This window comes from Jaculus jaculus, chromosome 9, assembly GCF_020740685.1.
Source record: "Jaculus jaculus isolate mJacJac1 chromosome 9, mJacJac1.mat.Y.cur, whole genome shotgun sequence".
Lineage (NCBI taxonomy): Eukaryota > Metazoa > Chordata > Mammalia > Rodentia > Dipodidae > Jaculus > Jaculus jaculus.
Window position 1 is genome coordinate 119,549,531 of NC_059110.1, and position 11,177 is coordinate 119,560,707.

An 11,177-nucleotide genomic window follows, 5' to 3' on the forward strand; every position below is an offset into this window, starting at 1 on the left:
AGAGATATTTCAGTGCTGAGCACTCCTCTGTCACTTCTCAGCACTATGGTGCTTCCTGAGTCATCCCAAGGTCACCACCATCTGAAAAGAAAAACTTCTCTAACCAAAAGTAAGAGCAGCATTAATATATGGGTATGAACATTAAGAGAAGTGCTTACCAGGCAGTTTGCATCCATTACCTTTAACAAGTGCAAGATTCTAGACCTTGGTGCCATGGCTGGATGGCAAGAAGCTCCTGGGGACCAGGCAGAGATGCAGATTCTCAGCCCACCCAGACTTGGATTCAAAGGGGTGTGCCTATGGGAGCGTGCATATGACCCTGTTTGCCCTGTTTGATTAGGGGCATGCTCATATCTGAGACCCAGTGATTCAGGCAGTCCAACATCCTTCCTCTTAGAGCATCCCAACAGGGATCTGGCCCTCAAAAGTCTTGGTTCTCTGAAAGAGCGGGACTCAGCCCAAAAGCTGAGCGAACTCTTGGTGGCCCTTCCCTCCTGTGCCCGGGCTGGGTCTGAGCAGCTGAGCAGTTATTATGGTGTGTGTGTGTATGGGGGGGGGGGTGGGAGCCGGAGGTGCAGGAGGTGCCTGTGGGTGTTGAACCTCTTGGGGGCGGCCTGTAGAGCCAGCTCTTCAGGGGCAGGTCCTCTTGACAAAGGGGCTTTCTGTGTCCCCATGGCACACCCTACCAGACACGGACCACCCAGGTGGTGCCCCGGATGTTTAGGCATTGCTGCCATCGCCTGGACTGGCTCTGGCTGACTGGGGGTCTGTATATGGGTGATTTGTCTGGGCCACTGTCCCACCCCCCTGGTGGGGGCGGGAGGGAAATGCAGGGCGTGGCTTTGTTTTCCTAGGACCGGTCTGTGGCATCTCCACCAGGTTGGTGGCAGATTGGACTTTTTGCGCTGCGGGTCTCACGTAGATGCTGTTTGGGAAGCTCTTCACCCCAGCCTGTGGCAGCGAGGATGGTTCAGGACACCCGGGCAACACTGCCTTGAGCAGGGCTGTGTCCCAGAGCGCCCCGGGCCCTGCACACTGGTGGCAGGAAGAGGAGAGACGGGCAGGGCCTAGGTGACTTTTGCGTTTTCTCATGCCTACCAGCTCTGTGGCAGCCAAATGGTTTTCTTTGAATCTACTTTACTCTTTATGACTTAACTTTATTTTAAAGGGAAACATTAAACAACATTCACAAGGAGAAAATCAGTAGCAGTAATCAGCAGTTGAAAATGAACCTAAAAATCCAAGGCAGATAAACCAGTTTCAGCACCATCCAGGCACCTCCCTGCCACCGCGCGGAGCTGTGTGAGCGTCCCAAGCCCAGAACTTTCCTCAAGCAGCCTTGACCTGCCAGAGGAGGGGCTTTCCTCCCATTCCACCACCCTGTCTTTGGGAACGTGCATGTCTTTCACATGTCGCACCTTGTCCCTGGAGTGGTTTGTGCATATCAATGAGCTCATTTACTCATCGTGAGCGCCCTGTGAGAGAGTCCTGCCGTCATGCGTTTGTGTTTGTGTTTGTTTGAAGCCGCGTCTTGATAGGTAGCCCAGACTGGCTTCAGAGTAGAAGTCCTGCCTCAATCCACGCTCCCCGCTACAGTATGGGATTACAGATGTGGGCCACCATGTCCAACTATGGCTCTTGATTTTGCAGCCAAAGAAGCTAAGGCACAGAGGAGTTGGCAACTTGCCCAGGAGCTAGTGAGTGTTGGCATGGAACCTGAACTCTAGTCTGGGCGGCACTTGCCTGCATAATCTTTTTTTCAGAAAAATATTATTCATTTGTAAGGAGAGATAAAAGAGAGAGAGAGAGAGAGACTCATGTGCCACTTTGTGCACCTGGCTTTATGTGGGTACTGGGGAATTGAACCCAGGCTATCAGGCTTTACAAGCAAGGGCCCTGACCACCGGGCCATCTCTCCAGTCCTTTCCTGCATACGCTCTACCTAGAGTCACAGAGGACCACAGCTGGAGAGCAGTCCTGCCTTGGCCCTCTTCCCACTGGGGAGGCTCAGCTCTGTACAATAAGATGCCCGGGGGGCCACCCACATCCGGAGTCAGGGCCGCTTAAAGGAGGCGGGCGGGTTATTTTTTGTCCATCTCTCCTTTTCCGTTTACTGACATCAAGCCCTGTGTTCCCCAGATGTGTCTTTGCCAAGCCTCTAGAAAGTAGATCGATGTGCCCGAATAAAGAAGCCTGGTAGCTGTGGGGTCCGAAGGGGCGGGATTCCTTTGTAAGCCAGGGACTGCTGTGGTAATGTTGATGCCCATGAGCAGGTCGCGCCTTGCTGGCAGATGGGGGGTCTACCCGATCTCCTCCAGCCCAGACTGGAGGTGGACCCACGTAGGCAGGGCTGACGGGTGTGTGTGTGTGTGTATGTGTGTGTGGTGTGTCTGCAGGCAGTAGAGGAGAGAGTGGACTGGTTTCCTTCAGAACCCATTGGCTGTTGGGCCAGGAGCCCATGTGATTCTCAGGCTGGGTAGGACCTCTGCTGTGACAGCTGGACAAGCAGCTGCAGAGGGCAGGTTGGACTGGATGTGGCAGGAGCAGCACGCCCAGAAGAGCATTAAGCCCGACCTGACAAACTGTCACCCAAGGCACGTGCTTGGCATGGTCCGTATAGTGTGAGTCTTTCTGGGGAGGGGGGGACTGACAAGAGCCCAGCCCCTGCGCAGCAGCAGACTGATAACCATCCTGAGTACTGTGAACTAGGTGCCCACCTGGGTACTGTGCGCCTGGTGCCACCCTCCCCGAGACAGTGCAGAGAAGCAACTCCTTAATGTCTCAAAGACAGGAAGCCAGCCCTGGGGGCGCTGACTGCATTGCCAGTGCCTCAGACTCGTGCTCCCGAGGCTGATTTGAACACACAGCACCGCAGGGCGTGTGCTCAGCACGGGCAACGCGCTGGCCTTCCGCTCGCGGCCCTGGTCACCCAGCCCCGCTCCCAGAGCCGAGCAGCACGGCCGTATTTGCGGTTTCTACCTTGTATGTTTTTGCTGTGCTCTGTGGCTCGTGGACAACACTGGCTTCCTGTCAGCCCACAAAGGGCCTCCTCATTCCTTTTTTTTTTCTTCCAAAACCCACGCCTGTGCCAGGCCTGGCTGGCCCTCCAAAGGGGCCTTACCCCTGGCAAGAATGAACCACTTCTCCTATGCTTGGCCACTGTCTTAAGGAATTAGCGGCTGATTCCACATTGGGGCATCGGGAGGATGCTAAGCACACAGGAACAAAGTTCTCCACCCTCCTTCCCCACGTTGGCTACTGTGACTTTCCCAGTGCATGGGTGACACTGACTGGGCTCATCCCTTTTTCTCAGGGGTGCTTTGCTGGGGTGTGCCCTCTTGGGGTAGAGGCTGGAATTCCAAAACCACTGCTGTAGGCTGGCGTCCAGGGCACCCTCCAGTGCCCAGTGTCTTGTCTCTGTCCACAAGGCCTCTGGGTCTCCTTTCAGCTCCTTGCCTGAGATATTAAACTCTGACATCTGTCGAACACACCTCTTGGCTTTTGGGGAGAACAAGGCTGGGGGCACGTTCTGTAGACCCCAGCGGTGTGAAGTGTCATCACCCCCTGCCTGTGCTGGAAGGCTTATTTCGGGGACCAGAGCCCTGGGAACCCTCTAGGGGCTGGGGCTGGAGACCAGGGACCAGCATTTCGACACAGCGCTGTCTCTGGTGCCCGGGACCAGTCAGCTCAGGGCTCTGACTTCAACATCTTTACCTTTTGAGGAGGCTGGGCAAAGAGAGCTGTGGGCTCCCTTGTACACTGAGCATTTGGTTGTGAAGGCCTCTGTCCCTCCCTCCTCACCTGCCGCCACCTGCCATGCGGGCTACATCTTAGTGAGGGGCTGCCCCCTTATCTTTCCTCCATCTTGTTTTGTTTTGTTAGTGGGCTCTTACCTGTTCCCATGGCCTGACATGCTGTCAGCTACACTGCGAGCTGCATGCTGGGTGTCCGGCTCCTGGGTCTAAGAGGTGACCTGCCAGGGCTCCATGTGGCTGCTTCTGAGTCATGAAGGTGGTTTGAGGCCAAAACAGAACCCGAGTCCTCTGGCTTCAGGCCCTCCCCAGCCCGCCACAGGACCCGAACCTCAAACCATCTTTCAGCTACGTCTTCATCACCTCACACACAGCATCTTTCTACAGCTTCGGACCTCTCGAAGGCACCCCTAGCTCGTCATCTTTGCAATACTGTCACCCTGGTCCCCTGGAATGGAGTGGCCTCCTAATAGGCCACGAGTGACTCCCACTGTGTGCTTCTGCCTGCACTGAGAGCACTCATTGAACCGTCCCGGACCCCGCTGCCGCCCAGAAGCCCTCTCCTCTGCAGGGTCCCCCCAGCCTGAAGAAGCCCCCTCCTGAGGGGCCGTGGCTTGCTCACGCTAGAAGCATCCTTGCACACAGCCTTCCAACTTGCTGTCTTCTTTCTGAAGCTTGCCAAGCCCCATGCGCCCTGTGGGATGTCAGGGGTGAGTGTGTGTGTTGGGGGGGCGGCAGGAGTGACTCACAGCTCTCACCCCAGGTATTCCAGGTCAGGTGATCTAAGAAGTAACCCCATGCCTACCGGCAGCCATCCTTCTTGGCTACCATCACCTATGCGGTCTCCACGGCCACCTTCTCTCGTTTCCATTCCCTTCCTTCTTGGACCGATAGGTTACAAACTCCATCTGGACCATTTGTTTTAACCTTTTTTTTTGTGGTGGTGGGGGAACCTCAGGTCCTTGTTCATGCTGGGCAAATGCTCTATCCCAGAGACACTCTTCAGCCTCAACTGTTGTTTTTTTAACATGCATCCCCGAGCCTTGGCCCACCTGGCCTGGCACCATGCTGCTAGAAGGGACGAATGTATTTCTTTTGATTTGGTCAAGGGTTGTGACCAAACAGGACAGAGAAACAAGGCGGTCTTGTCACTTGGTAGGCTGGGAAGTCCTTGGAGGGAGGTTAGCTTAGCACCAGGGGTGTTCTGGAGCCAACTGCAGCTCTCTTCCCAAAACAGGCCTGTGGAGGCAGGGTGGTGGTGGTGGGGGATGGTGTTGGGGGCCCTTCACAGGAGCAGGGCACCCTGCAGGCAGGAGGGGCAGCTCCAGGTGGTGGCTGGGGAGGGGCTTGCTCCTGGGCTTGGGTGGGCTTGCCAGGGCTGTGCTGGGCTGTCTGGTTTGCAGCAGGTAAAAGGGTCCCCAGGAGTGATTTTTCTCGGCTGGTTAGAATCCCAGATGGGTGGGTGATGGCAGGTCTCTTCTGGATGTCTGGGGTGCAGGAGGGGGGCAGGCTGGCGATCAGGGAGAAGGGTTGGATCCGCCTTTGACACTTTTCAGCCTCCTGAGCTTCTGAATTTGACCTTGAGCAGTGGGGCCTTATGCGACCTTGGTCAGAACTGTCAGGGTCCCCAACAGTGTCATCAGCAAGGAGGGCTGGCTCCTGGGCAGGAGAGGAGACACTAGGGAAAACAGAAGGTCCAGTGAGAAGGGGACAGTAGCATCTCAACGCCTGTTGTCCATGGAGGACCAGGGCTCCTCCACGGTTGCCATGAGCCCCTAGCTTCTCTCACAACAGCCCTCCTCCTGGCCATATCCACCCTTGTTACAGGAGGATGGCATTGGAAAGGGATTCCCTGTCTCACCTGAGTGGAGCATGGGTCTCAGTGTATCAGGATGCCCATCATTGGGCTCGGGCACAATGCCCAGCAGTTGGCACATCAGCTCGTACACATGGATGCTCTCAAAGGGCTCTACTTCCAGGCCTGCCTTGAAGCTGGGGCCCACGGCCCGGAAGATGGTCTTCATGTCCATGGCTTCATTGTCAAAGCCGTGTTCCCCCTTGTTAAACTGGACGTTGATTCTCTGTGGGGAGAGGGGAGGGTTCCAAGTCCATGCGGGGGACCATAGCCCCTTCAGGACCTTGCTTCTACTCCCTAGAATCTGTGGGCTGGCACTTGTGGGTGGACAACCTTAGTGAGGGGCTCCAGTGTGGAGGTGGGAAGGATTCTGATAGTGTTTCCCTAATTCTGAGACCCCAAATATGGAGCCTCAGCTAGTGAAATACGAGGAGGGTATATGAGGGGTAGAGATGTCAGTCAGCCTAAAGCCAGGGTTGGAAGGCTTGCTCACAAAGCTCCAAGTCCACCTGTGATCCTCTGTCTGGACTCTTTCCTTTTTTTTTATGTTTATTTATTTATTTGAAAGCGACAGACAGAGAGAGAAAGAGGTATCTAGAGAAAGAGAGAGAGAGAGAGAGGGAGAGAATGGGCGCGCCAGGGCCTTCAGCCACTGCAAATGAACTCCAGACGCATGTGCCCCCTTGTGCATCTAGCTAACATGGGTCCTGGGGAATCCAGCCTTGAACCTGGCTCCTTAGGCTTCACAGGCAAGCGCTTAATCGCTTAGCCATCTCTCCAGCCCTCGTTCCTATTTTTTTTAAACAAACTCCAGATGCATGTGCCACCTTGTGCATCTATCTGGCTTATGTGGGTCCTGGGGAATCAAACCTGGATCCTTAGGTTTCTCAGGCAAGTACCTTAACTGCTATGCCATCTCTCCAGTCCCCTCCACCTTTTAAAACATTTATTTATAGAGAGAGAGAGAGAGAGAGAGAGAGGAAGATAGAGAGAAAGAATGGGCATGCTAGGGCCTCCAGCCACTGAAAATGAACTCCAGGCGCATGTGCCACTAAGTGCAGCTGGCTTATATGGGTCTTGGGGAATTGAACCTGGGATCTTTGGCTTTGCAGGCAAGTGCCTTAAATGCTAAGCCATCTCTACAGCCCCTTTCCCACTCTTTATCAACCCTTGTGGTCTGGAGGCTGGACTCTCCACACTTTACCCTAAACATATGTGTGTGTGTGTGCATGTGCATACACACTTCTAACTGCATGCTGGTCTGTGTCCATTGGGCAGCTGGCACTTTTCAAACTTGGGACTAGCTGTAAATAGGGGTGCTGTTTACAGAAAGGGGAGGAGACTATGGGGGGAGCCCACCGCCCCCAAGCCGTGTACCAGGAGGCTACTGACCCCATGAATGACATAGCCAAGGTCGCTGTACATGAGCAGTGACGTGATCCTGGGGTTGCTGGCATAGTGCAAGGCCTTGGGGAATTCCTCCTTCTTGTACACGTGCAACCTGGGATGGGCGTCCTTGAGGACTCGGTACACCTCCTCTAGCTTCCCTTCCTTAGGAATCAACATCCCATTGGGCCCATAGTCCAGGAGCTCAAACTCGATGTCCCGGAAGGTAAAGTTGGGAAATCTGTGAAACTCCACCAGATCACTGGCTCTCTGGTTGACAGTTGTCATGCCATGGTCGGATGTGACGATCAGGTCCAGGCTGCTTGTGAGGTTGTGGCGCTCCATGCTGTCCCGGAGGTAGCCCACGGTCCTGTCCACCTGCTTCACCATCTCCTTCCTCTCTGGGGACTCGGGACCATACTTGTGGCCAGTGGAGTCTGGCTCCCCAAAGTATAGAGTGACCAGCGCCGCCTTCTCCTCCGTGAACCACCGCATCACCGTGTCCACGTTTTCCCGCCACTCCTTCTCATCTTTGTAGTTGTGCAGAACGCCTTCCTTTCTGCTCAGCGCCACAGCCTCTCCTTGGTAGGTGACATTTCCCCCAGGGTAGAAGAAGGAACCTGCCTTTAAGCCCTGCTGGAGCGAGGTGGTGGTAAGCCACAGGTCTCCTCTGCTTCTCCTGCCCACCCTGTGCTTGCCTCCCAGCCACTCCCTGTCTAGCCTGCAGCTTTAATTTTCTGAAATGGCTCTATTTCACAGTCAGGAACAAAGTCAAGTAATAGAGAGGACCAGAGACCAGTGCACTTGAAGATTTCTGGGCTCAGCACTGCAACTCATCTCCTATTTTTTTTTTTTTGGCCTATGCATATGTGTAGTGTGTATTTGTGTGCGTGTGTGTGTGTGCACATGTGCTTGTGGAGGCCAAAAGTCAATGTTAGGGATCTTTCTCAGTAGCTTTCCACCTTTGAAAAAATATTTTTGGGCTGGAGAGATGGCTTAGCGATTAAGCGCTTGCCTGTGAAGCCTAAGAACCCCGGTTCGAGGCTAGGTTCCCCAGGACCCACGTTAGCCAGATGCACTAGAGGGCGCACACATCTGGAGTTCGTTTGCAGTGGCTGGAGGCCCTGGAGCGCCCATTCTTTCTCTCTCTCTCTATCTGCCTCTTTCTCTCTCTGTCTGTTGCTCTCAAATAAATAAATAAAAATAAACAAAAAAATAAAAAATATATATTTTTATTTATTTTAGAGAGAAAGAGAGGGAGGGCACACATGGGTGTGCCAGGGCCTCTTGCTACTGCAAATGAACTCCAGATACATGTGCCATTTTGTGCATCTGGCTTTATATGGGCACTGGAGAATTGAATCCAGGATGGCAGGCTTTGCAAGCAAGTGCCTTTAACCACTGTGCCATCTCCCCAGATCACTATCTTATTTTTGAGATCAGGTCTTCCATTGAAGCCAGAGATCAACAATTTGACTAGACTAACTATCCAGCATGTGTCTACCCTCCCACTGCTGGGATTAGTCACATGCCACCACACCTGGCATTTTACGTGGGTGATGGTGTCCTAACCCTCACTCCTTAGAGGCAAAAACTTTAGCTACCGAGCCATCTCTCCAGCCCCATCCCACCTCCTATTGAATCTTTGTGCTTCCCAGGCCTGGGCCTGGAAAGAGATAAAGGCAGTTCCTTGCTGAGTGCTTCCTTGTTGAGTAATTATCTTCCTTGTGTGACCATGACCTTTTCCCTCTAGTGCCAAGGGTCCAAGGGCATGGTCTTCGCTTCTTTGTCACATAGAGCAATTCCTTCAGATCTCAAGGAAGACCTAGCAGGACTGTGACCCCGGCTGCTCAGTCGGCCTCAGCACCCACCCTGGCAACCTCACCCAACAGTCTTCTATGCCAGGAGGCTGGCAACCCTGGTCTACTGTCAATCTCACTGGTCTTGGCCTCAATGGGTCACCTCACCCAGAGGGCCCTGAGGGTGGGGCCAGCGTTACCTGCCTCTGTGCTGTGATCCAGATGGGCACGCTGCCATTGTCCCACCACCTCTGGATGCCTAGTGTGGCATGGTAGGGCAGCTTCACCTTGCTGGTGGTGTTGTAGAACATGTTATGGACCACCCCATGGTTCTCAATGTATTTGCCTGGGGGAAGAAGAGAGACAGGGCGCAAGGGCGAGTCTGAGAGGTCTGTGAGCTCCCAGTTGCCTATTCTGGGAATCTTGTGGACTGCCTGGGGAACAAGGCCTTCTTCAGGACCACTGACAGGAAGGATTCCTGAGGGTCCCATGCCCGAGTCCTGGATCCCAGTGAAGGCTCCCTCTTTGGAGCAAGGACCTTCACCTTTAATCTGGTCTCTTGCTGGTCACTTGCTACCAGAGGCTCTCCCCCTCCCAGGCCCCATCCTGAGGCCAGCACTCACCAGTGACCAGTGTGAAGTGGCAGGGGCTAGTCATGGTGACGAAGGCCGGGGTCATGTAGCGTGCTTTCACCCCATCGCGAGCCATGGCATCCAGGTTGGGGGTGTCCACATCCTGGTCGTAGTTCCAGCGGAAGCCATCAAAGGACACGAGGAGAAGCTTGTTCTGAGGATGACGCCTGAGGACGGGCGCCCCAGTTCCCCATGGCGAGAAGAGAGCCAGAGCCACAGCGAGGAGGACAACTGAGTATCTCATGCTGGGCTCTCGGATGAGCAGGTTCACGGGTGGCCAGGGGCAGAGCAAAGTCCCAGGGTCACCTAGGCCTCTTATCCTGTACATCCTCAGAGATGGGGCGGCGCGCAGTCCAGGTGCAGGAGCAGATAAAGAAACAGGACTCAATGAAACTGCTCCGTGCCAGGGTGCAGTATTTTTGTGTTAACATAGACTCTGTCAGTTCATATCCAAAGGCTTTGAACTTCTTAATCAGAGTTTACTTAAAAAACAAACAAACAAACAAACAAAAAACAGGGCTGGAGGGATGGCTTAGCAGTTAAGGTGTTTGCCTACAAAGACAAAGGACCCAGGTTCCATTCCCCACCACCCACGTTAGCCAGATGCACAAGGTAGCGCATGTGTCTAGAGTTCCTTTGCAGTGGCTAGAGGCCCTGGCATGCTCATTCTCTCTGTCTGCCTGCCTGTCTGTCTCTCTCTCTCTCTCAAATAAATAAATAACAAAAATAAAGTATTAAAAAAACCAAAACAGAATTTATCACCATTGCTATCATGAGGAGAAGAGATAGGCTCAGAACACTAATCAGCCTGCCACAGATTTTTCTTGATCTTCATTTTTTCAGTTTTTTGGGGCCCCCTTATCATCAGCTTCCCTTCCTTTACCACAATACAGTAACATGCTATTCCAAGCTGCTGGGCACATTCTGGGTTCTCTGAGGTTATGTGTACACACAGACAGCTGTCTTCTCTGTCCTGCGAGGGCACTTGCTACACCTGGAGTCTCTGCCTCTCCTCAGCCTGCTCCTTGCACATGAGTTGGTGTGAACCTGGTATAATTTCTGTCACCGACAGTCCTCTGGTTCTTCCCCACTTCATTCCCCAGTGTCCTTCCCCAGAAGGGTAGGAACCTCTAGCTTAGAGCACAAAAGTTATCCCATCCTTCTGTGGAATTCTGGTAGGAATTGTGTCCTAATTCCAACCCCCACCACGGCTCCCAGTCTCTTTGCCCAGACCCTGTGATCCCAGAGAACCCAGCGGGGGTAAGGTGGAACCCCTCTCCAGACGTTGATTCTTAAAGGCCTTCAGGGGTCACAGGTCTGTTGGGGTGAGGGCCTGTGGGATGGGCTTCCCAAGCCTGGCTCAGGATGAAGTCCAAGACTGACCTTGTTTACCCTAGCCTGGGCCCCTTCACCCTCCTGGCTTGTGGCTTCGGGGATGGGGTGAATCAGACGTTGTGGTGGCTGTGGGTGTGAATGGTGTAGGTGGCATGAGGAGGACCAGGAGGCTTGGCAGAAAAGACCTGACATGGGGCATGGGCTGGTGAATGCGGAAAGCGGACCACTACGGCTAAGTCACAAGTCAACCTTGAACTGTAGCCCTGCAGCGGAGATCCGCCCTCATCCTGACTCCAGCTTCACATCCAGTGATCGCCGCTGCCCTCGGGTGACAGCACAGGAACTATCGGCAGCTTTTCCGCGGTGAGTGTTCGCGGTTCTCCATCCCCAGACCGCACACTCTGGTCCCCTTGTCTCA

At 53.9% G+C, this 11,177-nt stretch overlaps 1 protein-coding gene across 1 annotated transcript; it reads right to left on the bottom strand.

Moving 5' to 3' along the window:
* Positions 1-5,347: 5,347 nt before the first annotated feature.
* Enpp7 (ectonucleotide pyrophosphatase/phosphodiesterase 7) lies at positions 5,348-9,668 on the bottom strand. The gene is made up of 5 exons (XM_004655707.2): positions 9,416-9,668; positions 8,993-9,138; positions 7,000-7,626; positions 5,614-5,833; positions 5,348-5,430 (listed from the first exon to the last, which is right to left on the bottom strand). Exons 1-5 carry the CDS (start codon positions 9,666-9,668, stop codon positions 5,348-5,350), a joined length of 1,329 nt encoding a protein of 442 aa, XP_004655764.1.
* Between the last annotated feature and the right edge of the window lie 1,509 nt (positions 9,669-11,177).

Coding starts and splice junctions, on each gene's coding strand:
- Enpp7 (XM_004655707.2), bottom strand. CDS start 9,668: ATGAGATACTCAGTTGTCCTCCTCGCTGTGGCTCTGGCTCTCTTCTCG. Junction 9,139..9,415: donor CCACTTCACACTGGTCACTG/GTGAGTGCTGGC, acceptor TTCTTCCCCCAG/GCAAATACATTGAGAACCAT. Junction 5,431..5,613: donor GAGACCCATGCTCCACTCAG/GTGAGACAGGGA, acceptor TGTTTTCCCTAG/TGTCTCCTCTCCTGCCCAGG.